Below are 24,989 nucleotides of genomic sequence, written 5' to 3'. Positions count from 1 at the left end.
GTCCTCTGTGGCTTTGTCACTTTTGCTGTAACCCTGATTGCTGCATCTACACCTGTTTTCTTTTTCTTTTTCTTCTTCTAGAAAATCAAATGTAATAATGTAAGTTACAACATTTAATTTCTCTCCGGGATTAATAACTTATTTTTGAATTAAAGGATTACTTTTACTTTTAGATTTAATGAAAACAAATCCCTTCCATTTAAATCCGGCATTTTGCAGAAAAGAAAAGAAAACATTTCTTTTCTTGTTGGGGTTGTATTATGACTCTTCCTACGGTTTGTAGCCATATTTAAAGTTTTTTACACGTTTTTTTTTGTTTTACTTGCGGCAGCGTGATTATGCTCGGGGTTGCGCACGGGAGCGCGCAGAGCGTTCTCTGCGGTTTCCATGGTTACGGCAGATATCAACAGGGCACGGAGGAAGAGGTGTCCGGCTGCGACTCTTCACGTTTTGACCCGTCCGGGTTCCTCCTTAAATATTCCTGCCGAACCCTGGACTTCGGATGAGAGTCGAGCTCCGGTTGACTGATCTTTGTTGGTATCTGGTGAGTAAAAAATTATTATTTTTTGCTTTATAAAGAGCGAAACGCACCGACAGGGAGGGGGGGGGGGGGTTACCTGTGGGGAGAAAGGCGGCTTTCTTGTACAGCTAAATGAAACTTTATATTGTTCCGCCATTTGCCTCCTGCCCCACAACAGAGCCATGTGGCTTCATACAAAGTTTTAGAGCGTCATAAATGCAGCTTATCATAGTCGTGGTTAGGCTGAAGCATATGAGTTTATTTTCGCATCATCTTTAAAGTTCAAGGTTTAAGTTGATGGGAACGTGAGTCTGGACTTTGGCCAAAGAAAGGATGCTCATCAGAGGGGAACGGCTGGCCATCATGTTACTGATCCAACCTGGGAGGTCAGAAAATTCTTAAAGTTGTACTTTAATGTAAACTACAGAAGATTTTAGGTGCTAGAGATTAACACAAAGTACTGCGTATATATATAATACATTTTACAAATAGAAATCTAAAAAAAAAAAACATGCTTTGCACACCTAGATAATAGACAATGACCTGACCAGCCTACCTGTGCCTTCAGAACAAACACATCCTCAAAGCATAATGCTGCCACTACCATGTTTCACAGTGAGAATGGTGAAACATGCTCTGGTCACATCTTACAAATCTCCTGGAAAACTGCATGTGGTTTCCACTAAGTCATCATTTAGAGATGTCAGAAAACAAATGCACACACCACACTTTTCAACTATTTTTTGTAAAATAGTTGAAAAGTATTTAATCTCACTGTTATGCTTTGTGTTCATCTATCATATCAAATTCTAACAAAATACAAACAGGTTTTTTATTATTTGGTATTGTTTTTTTATTATTGTTTCAGGCCAGTAAAAAACATTACTGGCCTAATTTTGTTGATTTTAGCTGTGTCTGCAAAAAAAAAAAGTATTGTTTTTACATTTATTTCTTCATTGAAGAAGATGACTCTTTATTCATTTCTATGACATGAATATGATTCTCAGCATTTTTTAAGAGGGTACTATGGCACCCCATTGCCCCCCCTTGGGGTCACCACTATTTATAGATGTAATACAATTTAATAAAAATATAGAAGTTGCCACATAAATGTAATTTCTTTTGTACATAAGACTTATTGCATTTGGAACTTTTAAAATGTGCTGTTTACTGCAGGTGAGCTTTGAAAAGATGCACAATGTACATACAAAAAAACATATTCTGTATTTAAAATCTCCCAGATGTTCAAGTTTCTATTTAATTTTATTTTATCTATTGTTATTTTAGTAGTACACAGTTGTTTATATTGTTTTTATGTATTTTTAATGGGTTATATTTTGTTACTGTGCTGCTGTAACAAGAGAATTTCTGCACAGTGGGATTAATAAATGACTTTTTCTTTCTTTACTTCTCTTTTCTTTCCTCTTCTTTCCTTTTCTTTTCATTAATATTCCATTGGCTTGATACCTGTTAGTTGATTTTTGTTTTACCATATTTGCTTAAGCCGTCACTGAGTAATTTTATGAGATTATTTTAGAAAAACTGAGTATCTTTAGTCAGAGGCTACTTCCAATTTGCTGCAATACAGACTGCTGCAGGAGATCTTTCCTGCACACTACCATCACCATCTACAACATTTATTTTTAATAATTTTGAATTAAAACTAGCTACAGCAACATGTGGGATCAGTAAAGTATTTCTGAATTTCTGTCTTTTGCAGCCAAGCAGCTGAATGAGTCTGGATCTGACAGAAATGAAGAACGGCTCTCACACGCTGCCACCTTTCTCCTCGTCTCTCGCTGCTCTTGGAGGCTCTCTGACCTTGACCTCCTCACCCCCGTCTCTCCCTCTGTCACCCGTCTCGTTCCCTCCCTCCCCCACCTCTCTGTCTCCGGCTGCAGCAGAGTCCGCTCGTTCATCGTCTCCTGTTTCAGACCTTGCCGCCTCTCAGTGCCTGGGACAGGGGGACACGTCCGACCAGGATGACCTGACCTGTCTGAGCTGGCTGCACCAGAGGGGCGACCTGCTGCCCCTGCAGCCTCTGACCAAAGTGACCACGTTACCCCAGCGACAGCCCGGGCAGCTTCCTCCTCCTGTGGCAGCCTCCTCCAAGCCGCCGTACTCCTTCAGCAGTCTCATCTTCATGGCGATAGAAGATTCTCCTCAGAAGAGGCTCCCGGTGAAGGACATCTATGGGTGGATCGTGAGCAACTTTCCGTACTACAGGACGGCCACCGGCGGCTGGAGGAACTCGGTGAGACACAACCTGTCGCTGAGCAAGAGCTTCCGTCGCATTCAGAGGGACAAGAGCCAGGTGTGTGCACAATTTCCACAAAAGTCAGCTGAAATTATATGACTGAACCCAAATGTTTATATTATATAAAAGTAAGCCTGTCGCAAAAAGCTCTAAATCAATGAACTGCATTGAAACTATTTTAATTTGCCACGTCTTTCTCTCTTTCTACTAAAAACTGGATTAAAAAAGTCTTCAGTCTGATGGATTTGTCTCAATTAGATCATTTTTATGAAGGAAAATTTTGTTTACAGACTCATAATTCACTTTATTAGTTGTTTTGTTTGCTTATTTTTAATATTTAAAATGTTTTCCAGTTCCAATGTTAAAAGTTCCATTAAAATGAAAGTTTATTGATCTTTGAGAGGTTGAACTTGCATTATTATGTAATTATTATTTTGTTACTTTAAAATGGTCTCAAGACGACAATATTATCGGATATCATCGGACAATTTATCATCCAGCAAAATTTGTTATGGTGACATGCCTAAGGGCAATTTAGTTTACAGAGACATCTTAATAATTTTATTTATAGTTTCAGGTGTGTTTTCTTTTTTTTTTCATTTCTGTTTTATTTATTGTTTTTTGTTGTCATGTATTATTTTGGTGATTTTAAATATCCTCCAGTTCCAGTGTTTAGTGTTCTCTACTAAATTAAAGTTTATTGCTCTTTGCAAGAGTAACATTTTTATGCCATAAAACATGATAGACATGTGATCAGTATCAACAGATTGTACACCTGATAGAATATTCAATATTCAATACATTCACTGAACCGCACAGCATTCTGGGGGATGTAGACAGAAGAAAAGCTTTAGCTGCTCAACCTCCAACAGCTAGCTAAGCAAGGTTGGTGGAATCAACTAAATCACTTGCTCTTTGGTTACCTAGCAACTCACTTGCTCTTTGGTTACCTAGCAACAACCAGCTGAGTAAGCATTGGGCCTCATAACTGCTTAAAAATAAAAAAAAACAATGATGTAGGTGAACAGGAAAGGTCATATGTATTTCAGATATTTCAAATAAAAAAAACTAATCAATAACTAACAGTTATCAATACCGACTGATATGACACGCTTATATCATGTGTTTTTCTGCCATATTGTTCAGCTGTAAGTATTACTTGAAAATGATCTCAAACCATCAATATTATTATTTACCACAATAATTACTGGAAAAATTTATCATCCAGCAAAATGTGTTATGAAAGTGTATGTGTGTGTTTCGCTGCAGTCGGTGGGGAAGGGGTCGCTGTGGTGTGTGTGTCCAGAGTATCGGCCGGCACTGCTGGAGGGTCTGAGGAAGACCCACAGCTATCACGGCACCAGCAGCTGTCTGATCAACAAGCCTGCACTGTGAGTTCAATCAAAACATGAGTAATTTAGGGCTGAAACAATTCAGATTTATCAGATTAATCATAAATCTATTACTGAAATAATCAACTAATTTAATCTTATTGATCATTAACTGGAGTATAAGGACTCAAAAAAGAGGCAATTGGCTGAAAGAACAACACAGAGTGGCAATTACACCACACTGATTAGAAATATTTCCATCCATCCATTTTCTTCCACTTTACCTGGGGTCGGGTCGCGGGTTGCAGCTTCAGAAGGGAGGCCCAGACGTCCCTCTCCCCAGCCACTTGTTCCAGCTCCTCCGGGGGAATCCCAAGGCGTTCCCAGGCCAGCCGAGAAACATCGACCCTCCAGCGTGTCCTGGGTCTTCCCCGGGGCCTCCTCCCTAATATATATATATGTATACAGTATATGTACATTTTGCATTTAATATGAAAAACCTTTGTAAATATGTTCTACCCAGAACTTCTCAAAAGTAGTTTTATGTTCACCTAGTTCAAATTCCGTAAAAATAAAAAATATCTCATAATATTAAGCAGCTTTTTTTCCCAATTATTAACTGTTTGATCAAATTTTAAAAAAAACAACAAATCATTCTTAAACTGCAGTGACGTTAAGTCAAGCAGAACGGACTGAGCTTTTCACCTACGGATGTTAGAAGAATTTCTTTAGCTGCAAATGCATCCAAGCAATAAACTACAAATGATCAACAGTGATGCTGTTATTACATTTTAGACAATAAAATTTTAGGAATTATTAGTTTATTTGCTTTTATTAATGTACTTCGAACATTGTATAAAAATGCTTTAGTGGTTAAATGAAAAATCTGCAGACTGTGCCAAAGTTTTTATCTGATTAGTCGTCAGAATAATCGAGAGAATAATTGATTTCTAAAATAATCGTTAGTTGCAGCCCTACTGTAAATGCCAATTGATTATTTATTCATTATATTACTACATTATATTATTCTTCAAATTTGTTTAACATCAGAAAGGGACTCACAGTTCAACTTCAGTCAAGTTTCTTCAAATTTGATGTAACACAGACTGCAACAGGAGGTCTTTCCTGCCAACAGCCATCACTTCTACAATAACTCTTCGAAGAATCTGAATTAATATGGAGTTAGAACATTTTATTTTCCTTTGGGATCATTTCATTATTTTTGAATTTGAATAAAGAGAAATACATGGATGAGTTACTCTTGATGTTGTTTGGTCAGTAGTCCTTTAATCTTGGAAATATTCTCCAGGTGATAGAAGACCGACTTTGTAACTTTATGTGTCTGTGAAGGTTCATTTTCTGAGTCCATCAGATTTCGGGTGGTAAGAAGGGTAACAAAAAAGAAAACCACAAGAGGGCAGTTTGTTGCTCTATTTTATTTAGTGGTTTCAGAGTAAAGTGGTAAACTTGTCAGATTTGTATCAGTGGAAAACATTTAAAGTTATAATTATTGAACTAGTTTTCAAAAGTATTTAAAAGTATTTTTAAAAACATAAGCTGTTTTGTTCCCCATCGTCACTCCCTCCAGGTACAATCTGAGGACTTTGTGAGTAATTTTACACCAACCAGCTGTCGTGTTTTTATACCTTTTTTGTCTTGCCGTTTCGTTTGCAGGTTAGATGGAACCAGCTACGAGGTGCCTGCAGTGTGCGACACGGTGGAGATCTCAGGTCGGTACCGACACCAGGGTCACGTTTCTAAGAAAAGACACGGACCGACTCGTTAGTGTGCCTTTCCTAAAGCCCGGAGCTCTCCGTCAGGGAAGAAGCAGCTTTCTCTGGCATTTTTATGGCGCCTTTTTTTCAGCGCGCGCTATTGTTCCCGTGTTTGTTTTCTGTTGCTGTAGCAACCGCCTTTCTTCGCCTTAGCAACGGGCTTCGTCATTAGTCCGCATTGTTTTACGCCTAAATCTCTGCGGTTTACGCAATAATTTGCTTCGTGACGTGTTTAGTTATTGCTTTGTTAATCATCCTGACTCTTAAATAGATTATTGATGTTACGGTTTTAGTGATTAATCCCTCTTATTTTTTTCTTTACCTCCCACAGACTCTCTTTCTCACGCCCTGCTCCTTTCTAGTTCCTCTCCCCAAATGCACACGCCTTTCTCCGAAGACCTGCCGTGCCCTTTGACCCCGGATCACGAGGAGCTGGTCACCATGGAGCCGCACGAATACCAGCTGCACGAAGTCAGCGAAGACACCGAAAAGGACCCGCTGTCCGACAGCGGCTACATCGAGCTGCATTACTACGAGTCCGACCAGTGCCAGTACCTGGTGCTGCCCAGCGAATCCGAACTGGACCTGGAGACTGTGGAGATCCTGCAGCTGGACGTGGAGGCCCAGGAAGCTGCCGGGTCCCTGTTGGACCTTGCGGGTGGCGTATATTAGCTCAATTAACCCAGATGTTTCAGTCATTAACATGCGTTTCCCCTTTAGACTTTATTGTATTATGAGATATTAGAATGGAAAGGAATGAAGTAAAAATCCTCCTGTATTCTGGCACTTTGGACGCCCCAACCTGAACTCTTATGGAAACAGATCAGAACAAATGTTTTTAAAACTAGAAGTATTAAAATGTCAGTTTTATAGTGTTTGCTGTAATGTTTCTAACAGTTCGAACTAGGGGTGCACCGATTGCATTTTTCTTGCCAATCATGATGTTTAAAAAGGCTTGACCTTCTCATACCGATTTTTTTTGGTCTGAAAAATCGCTGAATATTGTTGGCAGCAAGTATTGGGCAAAATTTAAAAATCTGGTCCGATTCGGTGGTGCAGCCCTATTTCGAGCTCAACAACCTCAGGGGTGGAAAGAGCGCTTCCAAACCGAGACGACGTACTGTTACTATTACGTCTTGGTTAAAGTTTCTTATAGTCAACCATGAAGTTTAACAAATAAAACCACATCAAGACACAAACACTTAGTTGAAAAATTGCATTTTCTAATATACAGTTGTAATAAATTTATGTTTTTCTGTTTTCTTTTCTGAAAATGGTTTCTAAAAGTATTTGGCAATAAAGTATATTTAATTTATTATGTACTTATTACTCATAAATGTACTGAGGAATTATGGAGAAGCATTAGAGGAAAAACAGTAACGTATTGGTAGCAATATTTATATAAATAATCTCTTTTCTTTTATCTGATCCTGTTTGTTAGAGATAGTTTAATGTTTTTGATGTCATGTATGTTTTTAAATCCCAGATTTCCTTTCTTCTTGATAATTTTAAGACTTTTAAGCTAAATTGTCATTAAACAGCATTAGTTTCTTTGTGAGTTTAATACAACCACTGCCATTTAGTTTAAAAATAATAAGTTGGGGTAAAACAGATTTTTTTTGTTTGTAAATTCAGTGTTTCTCATTTTCTGTTCTGTGAAATAAAATCTTTATTTTGTTTGGTCAAGATAATATTTTTGTTTTCTCTTTTTTCATAATTTCAATATTTTCCCAGAAATTAATTACAGATAGCTTGTACAAAACCACCAAATTAACAAAATAAAAAAGACTTGAATTCATGTGTGATTTCACCTTCTACAACTCTCCTTTTTAAAAGTACTGTACCTTTTTCTAAAACACTATTTCTAAAAGTATTTCGGTAATAAAACATATCTATTGTTACAAATTTATCCAGGTAACAAACATTTTTAGTTGTATTCAATTTCAAATATTCTCTTTATTTTCTATTCAATTTGGCATCTATTCAAACTATTTATTTTAATTCACTTAAGTATTAATTTTCTATTCCTGTTTTCACTAATGTGTTCTCTAATGTCGATATTCCTTTAAAATGTCATTTTTTATTTTTCTGCTTGTCAAAGATATTTTTAAGTTACTCTAAATTTAAATGTGAATTTATGCAATAGGAAAATTTTGTTTTTTGCGTTTTTTTAAACAATGAACAAAGAGACTTTATTTCTAGTCTAATGTTAACAATGCAGTTAAAATATTTATAAAAAATATTTTTTGGATTACTTAAAACAAGCGGGGGGAAAAAATCTGAAGATTTATGATGTGTCGTGATGAATGACGTCACTCCTACGTTGGTTAAATTAACAACAGCAGAGGGCGCTGCATCTACGTCACAACTGTTTTTCTCTTCAATCGAATTCCGGTTGCTAGGATACCGCATCTGTCACCTTTCGGAAGTGATTTGGATAAACGCAAAGTATCCGCACCTACTTTACATTACCTGCTCGGTCGTTGCGTAAACATCGCCCTCCCTGAATAAAAACTACATTTCCCATTTCCTGTCGGTGAATTTCACTCGAAGGGGCTTGTAGTTTTCACCAGAGCTCGAACGGGGGAAGGAGGTCACACAAAAAACTACATTCCCCATGTGACGTTTCGCGGACTGAAGCCGGAAGTGGGCAGTGTAGCTGTGGAAAAAAGTTCTCATGACTGTTTTCGTGTCAGTGTGAAAAGTTGTTCGTTTCTCGGTTCTCCTGAGTGTCCGGAGACGCTTCTGGAAGACTCCACAGACAACACGGCACCGTGAGACTTCAGCTAAAACAAACACGTATGTTCCTTTTTCACTCATGTTCCTGTGAACGCAACATTGTTTCTGGATTTTTTTTCTAACTCTGCGCTCATTTAACAGCTAGTTCTTTGTTTTTGTCTGAACTCTCGCTGTTTTAACCGCTGTGTTAGCTCAGTTGTGCAGACTCGAAAACGTTCGCGTTAAAAGTGGATTTCAGCTCAACTTTACTGCGCCAAACTCACTCTGCTAGCTGTTGATGTTGCGGAAAAGCAGTAATAAATTCTGATGGTGCTAATTTCTTGCATCCAGTTTGTTCTGAACATTCATTGCAAGGAAATGGCTGGCATGCTGCTCATCAACGCCACACCCTCAAGGTGCTTGAAAGTAGGGAGTGACCTCCTTAGTTTGATGACGCATCGTCTCACCTTCTTGTCCTAATGGACGCCATGGAGGACATGGAGGTTTCCCCATTAAGTCTCGTAACAATGCGCTCCTTTGATGAGGAAAGAAACATGGCCAGATTATTGGAGGGCATGCTAAATCCATAAGCTGCAGGCAGAGCAGCATGACACCATATGAACAGCCTGCAGCCACATCCACACAGAGCTAAACTTTGTATTGGTTGACTTACTGGAATAGTATTTTAATGCCCGCAGGGTGAATGACGGAGAGCTATTAGCAGAAAATGTTGAAACATGTTTCGATCTGGACAGAAAAATGCCCTATGGTGGGTTTTATTTAAGATAAATTATCTCTTCTGCTAGATGTGCTGACTGGAAAACATTCAGTTTGATTCAAAATTTCTCATCGTTCAACTATCATCAAAGTTCATTTTTGAAATAAATGCTTAAAATTAAAAATGATATGAGTGATTGCCGATTATTTGTCCAGGCATCAAATTCAGGCACATTTTTTCATTGATTCATCAAATTTTGATTCAATTTGAATAAAATAAACATATGGTTTTATGCACTGTGGAGGATAATGTTGTAACCATGTAAGCTGCTTGTTAAAAGCACAAAATTTACATCCATGCTGTACATTTTCTCACAATGAGATCTAATGAAAACTTCAGAAAGTTTGTGGAGCTTTAAAAACCACGAAAGCCAAGTAAATGAGACGGAAATAAATTATTAAAATTTTTTGTACAGTATTGTGGTGCACTTATAGGCCACTTTTACATACATACAACACTTTTATTTTGTTAAATGATAATCTATTGTTTTCTTGATTTATTTTCTGAAAAATAAATTACAAATGACAGAACATATTTTCAAAAAGTGGCTTTTGTCAAATCTTCTGTGAGGTGTATGATGGTGTATTAAGGCCTGGCTGTAATTTATTTATTTTTGTTGTAATTATTCAGTTATGAGAGTGTAGTTGAGTTTTAGCAGAATACAAATGCAAAAAATTACAAGAAAAAATAGTTTTAATGATATAAAAAGCTTGTGTAGAGTTATCATGATCTGATGTGACCACCTCAGTTTGTGTAGTAATTTTTCTTTAAAATAGACTCAGTCATTTGCTCAATCATTAAGTAAAAAATATTAGCCTGACCTTTAAATTGGGTTGACCTGTTGACCTTGTCATTCAAAGTGTAAATATTTATTTTAAATAAGTTTGTCAAACAAGATGGCGGCTCTGAGTGTGCTCATATCACTCCAAATTAGGGCTGAAACGATTAAGCAGATTAATTACAATTAATCGGTTATCGAAAAAAAACATCGATTAATTCAGTAATCCATTAATTGTTAACTAAGGTGTACAAACCCAAAAAAGGCAATTTGGTGAAACAAACACATCACATTTAGAGCAGTAATTGCATCAAAACTGTACAAAAATATGTAATTTTGAATTTAAGATAAAAATACTTTTGTCTGTAAACATGTTTTTACCCAAAACTCAACAAGTTGCATAATTTTAGCTTCACCTGGCTCACATTTACTGAAGGAATGCTGTGGTGTTGCATGTTAGGCTGTAAAATGTATCTTTTATTGTATTTCCAATATTGTATAAAAAAGGTTTAAACGGGTTAAATAAAAAATCTGTATTATGTGCCCATTTTCTAACCCATTGTCAAATAATCAATAGACTAATCAATAACAAAAATAATTGTTAGCTGCAGCCCCAGTCTGAATGATGAAAACCTCAGGAGTGCATTGGTAAAGAAAAATGCAGATTTTCCAAAAATTACATCTTCAAAAACTTTATTAACCAATAAATCACCCAGCCCTAATGTTTATTAGCAAGAATTTTATTAAATGAAACCTTAAAGAAAATATTTAAAATTTTTAAAGGTGGTTGATGCCAAATGTTAGTAAAGTTTTAAGCTTGTTTAATGTTTTCATGTAGAGCTTCGTAAAGCTTTTATTTGACGATAATGGTTTTGTTTGTTTGCAGAATGGGGAGTGATGCACGACCGGTTCAGATTGTGGACGTAAATAAGGACGATCACTCCTTCACGTTGAACACCGAGGCGTTAGCTCAGGTTCTGCTGGATCCGGAGGTCCGAGACAAACATGTGGTGGTTCTGTCGGTGGCCGGCGCCTTCAGGAAGGGGAAAAGCTTCTTACTGGACTTCATGCTCCGCTACATGCACAGAAAGGTGAGCCCGAGGTGTTGCCATGACGACACCTGTCGCAGTAAATCAGTTAATCTCATGGGTTGTAATTGCTGCGACATAGCTGCAGCCACACGGTTAACTAAAAAAGTAATAAATAATTCTTATATTGTGATAATCGTGATAAATATTGTGATAAAACTTTACGTCCACATCACTGACCTCTCTTCATTTTATTTGTTGTTTCGGTTGTTTTGTTTATTTTCAATATTTAAAATGTCTTCCACTTCCAGAATTAAATGTTTGTCAAAAATTAAAGTTTGACTTCCATTATTACGCCATCACCATTATATTACCTGAAAATTGAAATAAAAACAATCATTTTATCATTTGTCATGATAACTTCTGGGACAGTTTAATGTGTCAGGTCAGGTCATGATCCGACTGGTTTCTCCAGAATCTGGGAGGCATCGATGCATTAGCACAGCATAAAAATATGCATGTGACCAAACCCGTTTGCTGATGAATAATAATTTAGATTTTTGTTGCCAGGTTTCATAGGAAGTTTAATCAGCATGTACTACAGTAGTTCCCCTGTTTGTTTGCATGCGTCCAACAAGCATCACTCTTTGAGATTGCGATTGATAAGTGCTATTGATTTTTTAAAATTTTTTCTCTCTCTCTTCCATTAAAATGTTTCCTGTTGCCCCACTTTAAATTTTAAACCTTAGCTTCCAGTGGACAGTAAAACAAGCTGTTCAGTGTGGAGCTAATCAGAACCTGAGAGCTCTGCTCTCCACTTTATTTGTTATAAAACACTGGAGATGTCTATTTATAGCACAGGCTGTAATGATAGTTGGAGCTGCTGGCAAAATGGTGGGGAAAAAAAACCCAAAACACAAACCCTGAGGGAAGCTGTTTCTGCTCTAAAGTTTTATCTGAATGTCTGCTGCATGTTTGGTATTTACGGTTTAACTTGTGTGTCTGCAGAGCGACAATAACTGGCTGGGTCGGGATGACGAGGAGCTGACTGGGTTCTCTTGGAGAGGCGGGTCGGAACCAGAGACGACAGGCATCCAGCTGTGGAGCAAAGTTTTTACAGTTCAGAAGAGCGACGGGACGGAGGTACTGACGTCATCTAGAGATACCAATTTACTTCTCATCTCTGTAACAAACAGCAGATGTCACTTAAAGTTTGATTTTTAGATTATAGCACACATTAAAATGAGCAAATAGAGAGAAAAAACATTTACTGTTAACACGAAATGTTGAATTTAAAAAGAACATCGCAACATTTTTCTTTTTGGGAAAAATAAACAATAGTTAAAATGAATAGAAACTTTATCTCAGGATTGTTCTCTGTTGTACCTTAGTACATGTACATTTTATTAAATAAGAATATGTATGAAAGTGAATTTATTTCAGTAACAAGTAAGTAAGTAAAGGTTATTTATATAGCAACTTTTACAGGTCATCTTGAGGCACCTTGAGCTTTTTGTGTTCTTTTGGTTTTAATGTTTCTAAAGTTTGTGCTTCTTTTATATATTTCAGCCAGTTAATTATTAACTATTATTAATTATTAACTGTGGCAGATTTAAAATCCACTTAATTAGAAATGAACACATGTTCTGTTGGGAACATCCTGAGGAAGATGTTTCCTTTTAGTAGCAGAAAAGTTGAGATGTTGCTGGATGAGTCTGTACATCTGTGTGCCTTTACCTGGTTTCTGCAGGCTGTATTTAGTTTGAAATGAAGTTTCCCTCTGTTTGGGTTTTTACCAGAACCGCTATGGCCGTTATTGTTTTGAATGTTGTTTCTAAATGTTTTACATTTATGTATCTAGACTTTATTAGTCAGACTTCCTTAGAGCACAGAGCCATGAATCTATCAACTCAGCTTATCTCAACGAGCTATTTCTGAGATTTATTACACTTCTTTTTTACTAGTTCTTCAAACTAAAGACCTAGCAATTTATTATTTTACTTCAAAGTCAGCTTTTTACATCTTTATTCTTTATTTTGTGCAGTAAACAAGCACAATTTTATTAATCTAAATTGACATTAAATTCAAAATCAATTCAAAAATACTTTCCAAAGGGAAACTAAATGTTGCTGTGACTCCTATTAATTCAAAATTCTTCAAATGGGGATAGTATTGTCCACGAAGATGTTTTTATAGTTGGTCACACACTGAGTCATGATGTCATTCTCCATGTGGCTGGCAAAGAGCAATCCAATCAGCAGCCTCAAAATAACCCTGCAGGGCTTCTTGTCACCACTTTTTCACAGTAAATAAATATTATTAAATAAATACAGTTTATTTCTTTACTCTAAAAGTAAAAAAAACAACAAAGTCAGTTATTACAGAAAATAACAACGTCTGCTGCTGTTCCGTCTCTCTCCTGTAGGTGGCTGTGGTGTTGATGGACACTCAGGGAGCGTTCGATGACCAGTCCACAGTGAAGGACTGTGCCACCATCTTTGCTCTCAGCACCATGACCAGCTCAGTCCAGGTAAACATCTTACTCTCATCATTACTGATTAGTTTGTCATTGTTGAGTTTTCTGACAAGAATTCTGGTTTGGTAGATCTACAATCTCTCACAGAACATCCAGGAGGACGACCTGCAGCAACTACAGGTCAGTCTGGGTTTGTGTTGTTATTTTTTTTAACTTAACTTTAGAGATGAGTCAGTTTCATAAAAGCTTTTCAGAAGGAACAGCTCGTCTTATAGTTCCAACCTAATTTTACTATTTTTATTCCCACCTGGATCTTATTGTTGTAGGACTGCTGTAATAAAATAACAGCTGTGTTGTGATTTTAAAGACATCTGTGTATATTTTGTTACAGAAGCTAGGAAGCTAACCACCATGTAATGAAATAAGATGCCAACCGTACAGTCCAGCCTGCCCTCCCTAAAACATAAGGGAAAGTGGAGGTTGGCCTTCGCAGTTTAAATTTATCTTGACGCCTTTGTAACTTTGTAATCAAAGGAGAACTATCACGCAAAATTCATATTTTGCACATTTTTGTGCTTCCATTTGACTCTAAACTGGATCTATAAACAGTCTAAACACTTAAAAAACAAACCCATTTAGTTTTTGGCAATAAGTTGGCATGTTTTTTGATGTCATTTCAAAATCCTCCCGATTAAGTCACATTCCATAGGGACTGCACTGTTACCTAGCAACCCCAGCCGAGCTCAGCCCGTTACCTAGCAACCCAAGCAGTGTTCCAGCATATTTAGTCTGCTGGTTTTACCTTTGTATACGCTGTACAATGGCTGCTGGAAAAGACAAGTGCTTTGTTGTTGACTTACCATCCATAAACCACTTGGTGCATTTTTGTTGCGCAGGAGGCGCCACTTCTGCTTTTCAAAGATGCACAGTTGTATAATCACGTGTGAGTTTAAGCGTTGAGTTGGGGGGCGTGGCCAACAGCAGCTTATTTGGATTTAACCAGAGAGTTTTCCAAAAACCAGAGAGTTCAGTTTGGTTTCAGCTGCTGGAACCAAAGTTCAGTCGGCTTTTCTCACCAGTAATTTAGAATATCATCAATAGAGTTAATTTATTTAAATGATTCAATAAAAAAAATGAAGCCCATTATACACAGTAGATTCAGTAAACATTGATCCATGTCAGTGTTTCTGAAGATTGTGGCTTTTAGCTAAAGAAAACCCAGAATTTTCACATAATACCGTTTTTGTTTTTTTTAATATTAAAAACAGATTTTTATATTGAAGCATATTACTAAAGTTAATTGTGACATTTTGCATCATTTTGGTGTTTTCTCCTCTCAGCTGTTCACAGAGTATGGCCGTCTGGCCATGGATGAGATCTTTCAGAAGCCGTTTCAGGTACCATGAATCACATTATCCAACACACTAACTAATGCTAGTGTGGTTATTGTTGCTAAATATAGATATGTTTTTTATCTCAACACTGTTCTTTTCACCCCACAGTCGTTGATGTTTCTGATCAGAGACTGGAGTTTCCCCTACGAATACAACTACGGCTTCAAAGGTGGCAGCGAGTTTCTGGAGAAACGGCTGCAGGTGCCAGTTTAAATGTTTTTAAAATGATTTTAAAAGTGCTGCAACATTTCTAGAGTGCTGTGTGTGTATGTTCAGGTTAAGGAGGCTCAACATGAGGAGCTGCAGACTGTGAGAGAACACATTCATTCATGTTTCACCAAGATCTCCTGCTTCTTGTTGCCCCACCCTGGTCTCAAAGTTGCCACCCACCCCGCTTTCCGGGGACAACTGAGCGGTGAGACGGGTTGAGCTTTGATTTTAATAGAGAAAATCCAAACGTTGCAGATTCTGCTGATGAGTTTTGATAACAACTGGAAGTAAAGTCTCTAAAAATGTTGAATAAATAGATATGAATCGTATCTATTTAAGTTATTGCGAAGAAATCTACACTACAGACATTAACTATTCTGCAAATCAATTAATAGCATAATAAAATAACATGAGTGTAGTAATTTCCAGTTGTTAAAGAGATACTAACTTTTAATATCGTTGAAAAGCCGCCATTTTGAGAAATTCTGCAAACATTTAACACCCAGTAGGACGTATTTAGTTTTCACTACCTGCCCGTTTTGCCTGTTTTCCCGTTTTAACTGAATGATTATTAGTATTTTTTTAAATGCAATTTTGGTTACAGAGACTTTATAATCACTTTTAAAGTTATTGCTTTGTTTATTTTGGATGCTTAAAATGTCTAAAACGTTTTACAGGTCCCGTGTTATTTTTGTTTTTTAGAAATGAAAGATTTTTACATGCATTCATAAGCCTTTACAATTAGTATATTAGATGAAAATAGTCTCAAAATAACAATAATATTGTTTATCGCAATCGTTTCTGGGACCCTTTATTGTCCAGCAAGATTTATTATCTTGACAGCCTAATAAGAATAATCCATAAAGTAGGATTTTTAGAAAACACTAACCCTATTTATTTATCACATTTATTGATATAGTGAAACTATAGACAACTCTTAATTCTTTACAAAGCTAAAAAAAATATATATGTTTGGAAAAATATTCAAAAATTGTTTAAGATTAAGGAGCAAAATGTATAATTTAAGGGAGAAATCACAGTTTAAAATTTGCAAATTCAGAACAAGTAGAAAAATGTTTCAGTAAATGGAGCCAAACTGTGATAATTTAAATATTGAACAATGAAAGCAATGATAATTATTCCAACTCTTTTAACAAAACCACTTCAGTTCCAGATTTTAAAAAATCTAAATAATATGCATATATATTTATATATATATTCAGAAAAGCAAAGTGTTTCACAAATAGCTTTAAAAAAATGCAAATATAAACAACATTACAATAGAAAATTTACAACTCGGTAGAAAAATTTTATCTCAATCACACATTGTCAACGAAAAGACATAAAACTGTTCAAATTATCATATAAACATGTAATTACTACTGAATATAATATTGATTGTTGGCATTTTTGTTACTGATGTTTTTTGGTGAAATTTAAAGAAATAAAATCTTCATCTGCTGAAATAAAAACTAAATATTGATTGAATATTACTATATTGATTAGTTGTTTTATATATGCATTATACATTAATAAATGTAAGATTACTTGGTAGATAGAGTTTTTACATTATCTTTCATGCTGTAAGTATTTTTTGCACAGATTAACTAAATATCAAAACGTTTAATTTGTTTCCAGATGTTGCCGTTGAATTCAAAACGCAGCTGCAGGCTCTGATTCCCAAACTGCTGCTTCCAGACAACCTGGCTGAGAAGGAAATAAACGGGAACAAAGTGACCTGCAGAGGCCTGCTGGAGTTCTTCAAGGTGAAATCCCCCGGTTCTCTGCAGTTCTGCTGAGGCCCGCTCCGTTTTTCTTACTCCGTCCTGCTTTGGTTTCCAGGCCTACATTAAAATCTACCAAGGAGAAGATTTGCCTCAACCAAAGACGATGCTCATGGTACGTGTCGACATGTTGGCAGGGTTTGTTTTCTGCTGGAAATCCTTGAAAATGCCTGAATTTCAATTAGGTTTTCAAGTTCTTGATTTCTCTGTGAAGACCTTATCTTATTTTACATTTGTTAGAATTACAAAAAATATTTCTACTTGCTAAATGCCAGAAAACTTTTCAAGAATATTTTTAGAAATTGTTTTTTTTTTGTTACTTTTATTGTGTTTTAGCTTTAAAAATCATTTACCTTAAGATTTGTTTGGATTGTTTCAGTTTATGTAAAATGTATTATTCCTAGTGGCCCAACTACTTATTGATTGTTTTGTATGCGATTGATTTCTTGATATTCAAACTGCACAGTTTGTCTAATCTGATATTTGATTAAAATTCTAATTTTGCAAAACATTAATTATAGCTAAAACCAGATATTTGAATAAAATAAAAATACTTTTTTATTTCTCACTGTCGGAAGTTGAATCAAGCTAAACGTTTCTTATTTTATATTTGTCAGAATTACAAGAAATATTTCTATCTGCTAAAAACATCTGGAGGACATTTATTAGACTTTCTTTGTGTATTGTGTTTAAACATTTAATTTGAGCATCAACGTCATTTACTTTAACACAATTTGTTTGGATTGTTTTGAATAATGTGATTAATTTCTCTATAAAGTCCTTGAAAGTGATGGATATTCTGATTACACAGTTTGGTGATAAGGTGCAATACAATGTTTGATTAAAAGCCAAAATTTGGAAAATGTTATTTATTGAAATCAGATATTTTCATACACCTTATAAACATTTTTGTAACTTTGTCAAACCAGTCAGAAGTTTAGGATGTGTGGAAGAGAGACATTTCAACACATAAAAATTAATTATTGTTTTATTTTTCCATGTTCCTGCTGTAGGACTGTAGAATACTATCATGAGACTATTAATAATGATGGTAAATTATATAAAATAGGGTCATTTTTTTAGTTACTTTGTATTATTTTTATCTTCAAAGTCTGGTGCTGAAAAAGTTTTAATTCTTACCTTAAGATGATTGAATTTTGCTGTGGGAAAAGTGTACAATCCGTGTGTTATGGAGCTGAACAGGCAGTTTGAATTATTTTGTTTTTTTTTTCACTATGAGCAACACATGTGTTTATGATTTTACTAGGCCACAGCAGAAGCCAACAACCTGGCAGCTGTAGCAGCAGCTAAAGATCAGTACCAGAAGAACATGGAGAGGGTGAGTTTTCTGCCACGCATGAACCACATCATGCATCTCTAAGGTTCCGGTTCTTTAGCATGTGTTTTGTGTTTTTATCCCGCCTTAGATATGTGGAGGAGATCTGCCGTATGTGGCTCCAGAGACGCTGGAGGAGAAGCATAACTTCTTCCATGGAGAAGCCATCCACACGTTTGCAAACACAAAGAAGATGGGAGGACAGGAGTTTTGCGATCGCTACCAGGCTCAGCTGCAGAGGGAGCTGGGCGAGATGTGGCAGTCGCTTAGCAAGCACAACGAGGTGAGACTTGTTCTTTATTCTGCATGAATCTGAAACCGCTAAATGGAAAGTTTTATTTTTGAAGTCCTTATCTAGTTTTATATTTTGTTTTCAAAGGAACCTGCATTCCCTTTTAAGTGACTTTTAATGTTTTTTCTTTGGACTTTCCCTGCTTTTCAACCTGATTTTTTTTTTTTAAATATTAGTTTACCTAAGGGTGTTTTCACACCTGATTTGGTTTGATTTAGGATCAAAATTGCAACATTTGTTGCATTTTCAGCTGCTGCGGTTCGCTTTCACACTGCACTGTCTCAAACTAGCCAAACAAATTGAACAACCTGTTCCCCTCCTCACCTGTGGGGGCGCTGCACCAAGAACCACTGAAGGAAACGACACAAAAACCTCAGAAGACACTGAGCACAACTTTCTTCTTTACAAAATGTAAACAAAGTGGAGTAGAGTCAGATTTTAGCGTCTGTTGGATTTTTCTTTTGCCTCTGGTAAAAAACCACAAGCCATTTCTCCTGCCAGCGCTAGACGTGCGTTTGTTTTGTTGTATTTACCCAGAATGCCCTGCGCGATAGTCCACTTTCTGCTTTTGAAAGTGGACTATATTTTTGAAAGCTATGAATTCAAACCGCACCAGAGTTCACTCTTTTGGTCCACATCAGTGTTTGGTTACTTTCACATCTCTGCAAACGAACCAGACTTTCTACACAAACAAACGGGAGTTTGATTAAAACGGACCGAATGCGGCAACAGAGACATCGAGCGTGGTCAGAAACAGCTAGAAACAGAAACTATCCCTCAAAATGACAGAAAACTTTAAAGACTATTTTCAAACTCATTTATCATCATCAGCTGCAATTAGTAGAGAAACATCCCCTTACCGAACTTCAGTAATAAAAAATAAAAACGTGGAAAACAAAAACTTGTTGCAGTTTGTTCTGCCGTGTTACCATTTCACCCCCTTTTATTCATAAACAAAACATTTTGTGAGCTTAAATCATTTTGGGTTTTTTTTCATTAAATTTTATTCTGTGCGTTCCTTGACACTTTATAAAGGCTTCAACAGGGAAATAAAGAAAAGAAGACCAGAAAAAAAAGAAATATCAAATTATGGGTCATTAATGGCAGGTCTCCAGCTAACTTGGGAATTATCTTATGACATTATCATCTCTGGTATCTTTTTTTTCCATATTTAAGTCATAAAATCATAATAAATTATTTATTTGTGATCTCCTGAAGTGGCTAGAAATCAGGATATAAATGCTTTTTTACAAATGCTTCAGTTTTAAAGCCTATTTAGGCCAAAAGGATTATTACTTGTGGAGCGATCAGAGGTTTGTAGAGCACCCAAAATTATACTCAAGTAAGAATAGCACTACTTCAACATATTTTACTCAAGTAAAAGTAAATATTGGCCATCCAAGAAATTACTCAAGTAAGAGTAGAAAAATATTTGGTAAAAAAAAAAGTATCTGATCAAAACATCAATCATTTCATATCTAAAAATGACATCATCAGACGGACCAAAAGTTACATGGAAATCTTTGTATTTTAAAGACCTAAATGAAAATAATTCATATACAAAATCAGGCAAAAGGAACAATTTTCCAAGTCAGTTTATTTCATTATAAAACTCATAAAACTGGAATAAAAACTGCAGATCAGTGTCTGGTGGATTTTTTGTTTGTTTTTATTCAGTGAAGTTACTCAGTGGATGGATTATCCAGAAAGTAAGAGTAGAGATGCTTCATAATAATGTTACTCTAGTAAAAAGAACAATGTAATAAAAGTAATTAAAGTGTTACTCAATGTAACTGAGTAAATGGGTGTTACACATAAAACGTGTAAAAATCTGAAATGAAAAAGGAGCCAAAGTCAAAATGATTCCAGAAGACATGAAAAACTTTGATTTTGATTTGGTTTTGTTTCATAATGTGATGATTAAATATTTTCTTTGTTAAAAAGGCTAAGAACCTCTTCAGCGCCTTCCGGACTCCGGCGGTTCTCTTCGTGCTGATGTGCCTCCTCTACGTCGTGTCGGGCGTGTTGCTCTTTGTCGGCCTGACGACCTTCGCCTTGGTGTGCGACTGCGGCCTGGGGCTGCTGATGGTCGCCATGTTGGTGTGGGCCTTCATCCGCTACTCCGGCCAGTACCGGCCTGTGGGCGGAGCCATCGACCAGGCTGCCGGCGTCGTCCTAGAACAGGTTTTTGTTTTATTATTGATTGGTTGATTTTTATTTAGAAAACATACTTGTTTACAAATAAAAATCAAAGGATGTGAAATGTATGCGTAGGTTGGTGTGAAAACAAAAAGCAAAAAGTTGATATTACATACATGACAAATTTATTATTTTATTTATTTATGAGGACTTGGAAAAATGCTCAACTTTAAACCAATTCAAAATAAAAAAATATTTACGTTTTATACACTTTTGAGTTAATGAGGAGATAATTTAATGTATGTGGCCATGACAAATTTATTTTATAATTATTGAGAAAGAGGCAGATTTCTACATGATTGTCTTCTTTTCCTGCTCTCTTTCCACTCAGGTAGAGTCAGTGTTATAAGAAAATGTTTGTACATTAATGATGAAATTTGTTAAATCGAGTGAATAAACTAATTATTGATTGTTTAGCTCAAGTTGATGTTGGAAGTATTTTTAACTGCAAATGCATCCTATGGTCAAGCATACACTCTAAAATAATGGTGTGTTGTTGACTTTTAGGCAATAATGTGATTTATTATCTGTTTGTTTGTAGTTTTTTGTATATTTCTATTATTGTATAAAATAAGTTTAAGTAGTTAAATGAAAAATCTGCAGAATGTGAGAATTTTTCATCTGAATAATTGATAGAATTGTTAGTTGGAGCCCTAATCTCCATCTTTGTTTCACTGTCTCTTTATCTCTATAGATAAATAGATAGAAGGTGAAATTTCATCCAATCTAATAAATAATCTTTGTGTAATTTTTTTAAGGCTACGGAGATGTTGAACAAATCGAGAGGAGCACCAGTGAGCGTCAAGAAGAAATCCAGCTAGAGTCCCAGGGGTCTCTAATCCAGACAGATGGCACACAAACCCAAGCACACTTCTAGCACAAAAGCCTTATCATCATCATCATCGTCATCATCGTCATCATTGTCATCGTCATCATCATCATCATTATCATCATCCTCACTGGCCCTGGGTGACGAGTGTCCCATCCTGACTCACCAGCATCAGACACAGCCTGTTAAAGTGCAGGAACATCCCAAAACAAAACCCTCTCTACAAGTTTACAGTTTGTCTTAACAGAAAGGTCAATGTTTACCTTCACACCTCATGGAAACATTCAGTTTTTTAAGCTTTACTGAGCTGAGCAACGTGGGTCCACTTTGTAGTCCGTCTTAAAGATACTTCAAAATGCAGCTTTAAAGCTTTTACATAAAGCTGCTTGCTGCCTGCTTATGTAGCTTATTTTTTATTTTATCTTCCATTCCTCATAGCCTCAAAAATATTCTGGTCTCCTTGTAGATTTGCTTTATAGATGTTACAACCTAGCATTCCTTGGAAAGATAAACTAGCAGAAAAAGAAACGCACTTTCTTGGGAGATTTGTGTCATTGACACTAAGTTTTATTTTTATTTATTCTTTTGTCTGTTACACCCTTGATGGAAACATGCTGGGCGCTACAGAATAAACCAGACGCAGCTTTTTCAATCTAGCTGAAAAAGAAAAACAGTTCTGGAATAATGAGGTCAAATCACCAGCATACGAAAGCAAACGATTTGTCAGCCAAAGAGTTAGCTTTAAACGTCCTAATATAATGAAACTATACTGTTTTGTCTTCTACGAGTTGGTATGATAATTTACCTGAACACAAAGCAACCACCGTCTTTAAATACAAAAACACAAAATAAAAATTCTGATAGTTGCAAATCTTATCATCTTTGCATCAAACGTTGTCAGTAATATTTATGTTCACACGTTATAATCTGAGCTTTCAGGGAATACTGAGGAACAACTCTAGCAGGTCTCTGTGTTGGTATTTAAGCTTTTTTAAGCCTGAAAGTTTCTTACTCATAAAAACCGATGTATTTACAGCTTGAACGGTCTGTGTGAAATGTCCTACATGTGGAGCAGATGAGTGAAACCGACAGGCTTCATTGTTCTACATTTGCTGCTTGTCTGATCAGTTTTGACTTTCAGTTCTCATAAACTGGATTTACTTGGTATTTTTGCAGCAAATCAGAAGGAATTTGGTGGCGGATTAAAGGGCTGCTATTATTTGCAACAATGTCCTCCATTCCTGAATAGATTAAATAATTTTTTAAGTATGATATGATTAGAGAAGTGAAATAGAAAGCATTAGGTATTTTAAAAATATCCAGTGTCACGTGGAATGGGGGCCATAATGTGCACTTTAACACCTGATCATATTCTGTGTAGACAAAGATTGAAACTAGGGCTTTATTCTTAGTGAATGCATGAAATTATATATGCAAGTCTGAAGTGTTCAGGGCCAAAAGTGACTATTGAGATGATTTTTCACCATTGTGTCGTTCTTTGTGTTTCTCTTTTCGTTTTTGTCCACTAGAGGGAGCTTGTGGACGTCTTACAGGCAGTTATTTTTGCACTTTTCCTCCTCTTTGGTGCTTGTTGCACACAGCTCATTCCAAATGTGGGAAACAAATGCATGCAATATTGTAGTAACGGCAAATGTAACAATCTCCTGCATTGATCTGATGACCATGACTTTGACATAATGCCGTTTTATAAACAATAAACAGAGGTTCACACAGTTCCTGCTGTTTTGTTAGCTTATACCTGACCTTATTTACGCTTCATTTGCACAAAAGTCAAATACAAAAGTGTGATTTGTATCACTAAACTGCACAAAGTAACAGCATTTAATCATATTTTGAGATTTATTTACATGTACTGATATTCTTACTGGACAAACAGTGGAGAAAATAGTAAAATTAACATCTTTGGGGGATTTTAAACATCATTAATTAGAATTTATTGTGACAACAAGTCAAAAGTCTTCTAATAAACCCATAGAGCAAATGAAAACTTGTATAATTGAAGCCAAATATTTTTATTTTTTTCTCTTTCTGACTACATGCTTCCTGTTTAATGTTGGAATTACAAAATATATTTGTTTGCTAAATTCAAAGATAATGAGTGAGAGAATTTCACTATTCCCCACAATTTCAGGAGTTAACTTATACTAACTTTAAAATGAAAATAAAAAGCTCAAACGATAGGTCTAGTAAACGTTTTGTCATATGGACCAAAATCAAGAAGCCAAAATGATCCACAGATCAAAAAAGGACAAAAAAAATAATTAAAATACTGTTTTTTTTAATCTACTCAACAATAAAATTAGTTGCAGTACTTTATTTAAATGAGAAAAGCAGTAAAAATTTTTGTGTAAAATGTAGGGGTTATTTATTGTATATCCAAAACTTAAAAGTACTTACACACCATAAAAAGATTTTTCAAAACTAAAATCACAAAAACATTGAGATTTCTTTTAGTGCCTGTTTAACAATAAACTAAGCAAGAAGTATTTTAACTTGACAAATAACGCAGTCACATATTTGAGGGAAAGAGATGTGTGAAACTTTAAACATTGTTTGGTTTGCCTAAGACAAAGGCATTCAGTTGGTAATTTATTCTGGAAAAAAAGAGTCTATTCTCAATAAAAACAGGCCTTAGGCAACTCTTTCTCCTGAAACACCTGCTATTCTTTGCCAAGTGTGATAAATTAATTAAAAGCAAGTTTTAATTAATCTTTTTTGAGAAAGTCATTTGATAGATGCTATTTAAATTAAATAAAAAGTAAAAAGGCGAACACATTGTTATTAATGGGCAAATACTTTTGTGTTGTCCCTGACATTTTCTATTGTAAGATTGGAATTTGCTGGCATAAATAAAAAGCCTCCGTCTACAGAAACCAACCGTCACTTAGGGCCTGCAGAAAATCAGTCCACGGACCACAAATGGCCCCCGGACCGTCCTTTGCACAGCCCTGATTTATATAACTTAACCTTGTGTTGGCGTCAGTCGACTATTTTGTTATCTGATGTTAACGGTGCACTCTTGGCCCACCGATTTCACTATTTTCAAGCTTAGTTAGCTAAAGGGGTTTTATGGTATTTTTTATACGTTTCCACCCAGATAGCCTTCCAATAATTTATTCTGCTCAGGTCCCCAGGATGTTCAAGTGTTTGTATCCGCTCTACAAATATCTGAATTTCGTGAGTCATCCATGTTTTTTATCATCCGGCTCCCGGCTTCCTCCGCTGCTAGGTATCCACCTCTCTCAACCAAGCGCTGCCTCTCT

At 35.9% G+C, this 24,989-nt stretch overlaps 2 protein-coding genes across 2 annotated transcripts; both read left to right on the top strand.

Annotated features, from left to right (window-relative positions):
- The first annotated feature begins 401 nt into the window (after window positions 1-401).
- LOC102220151 (forkhead box protein N2-like) lies at window positions 402-7,494 on the top strand. The gene is made up of 5 exons (XM_005799546.3): window positions 402-544; window positions 2,241-2,834; window positions 4,047-4,168; window positions 5,783-5,838; window positions 6,215-7,494. The coding sequence occupies exons 2-5, from the start codon at window positions 2,253-2,255 to the stop codon at window positions 6,553-6,555; spliced, it is 1,101 nt and encodes a 366-aa protein (XP_005799603.3). The 5' UTR covers window positions 402-544; window positions 2,241-2,252; the 3' UTR covers window positions 6,556-7,494.
- A 1,019-nt stretch (window positions 7,495-8,513) lies between these two features.
- LOC102227330 (atlastin-3-like) lies at window positions 8,514-23,441 on the top strand. The gene is made up of 14 exons (XM_014468933.2): window positions 8,514-8,682; window positions 11,044-11,248; window positions 12,194-12,328; window positions 13,611-13,715; window positions 13,791-13,841; window positions 15,002-15,058; window positions 15,164-15,256; window positions 15,332-15,470; window positions 16,904-17,031; window positions 17,108-17,164; window positions 18,317-18,388; window positions 18,477-18,668; window positions 20,622-20,861; window positions 21,635-23,441. Exons 2-14 carry the CDS (start codon window positions 11,045-11,047, stop codon window positions 21,695-21,697), a joined length of 1,536 nt encoding a protein of 511 aa, XP_014324419.1. The 5' UTR covers window positions 8,514-8,682; window position 11,044; the 3' UTR covers window positions 21,698-23,441.
- Window positions 23,442-24,989: the final 1,548 nt, after the last annotated feature.

The sequence above is a fragment of the Xiphophorus maculatus genome, chromosome 23 (assembly GCF_002775205.1).
Source record: "Xiphophorus maculatus strain JP 163 A chromosome 23, X_maculatus-5.0-male, whole genome shotgun sequence".
In the NCBI taxonomy this organism is placed as follows: Eukaryota; Metazoa; Chordata; class Actinopteri; order Cyprinodontiformes; family Poeciliidae; genus Xiphophorus; species Xiphophorus maculatus.
The sequence above is the reverse complement of the archived record's forward strand: the minus strand, read 5'-3'. Positions and strand labels throughout refer to the sequence as shown.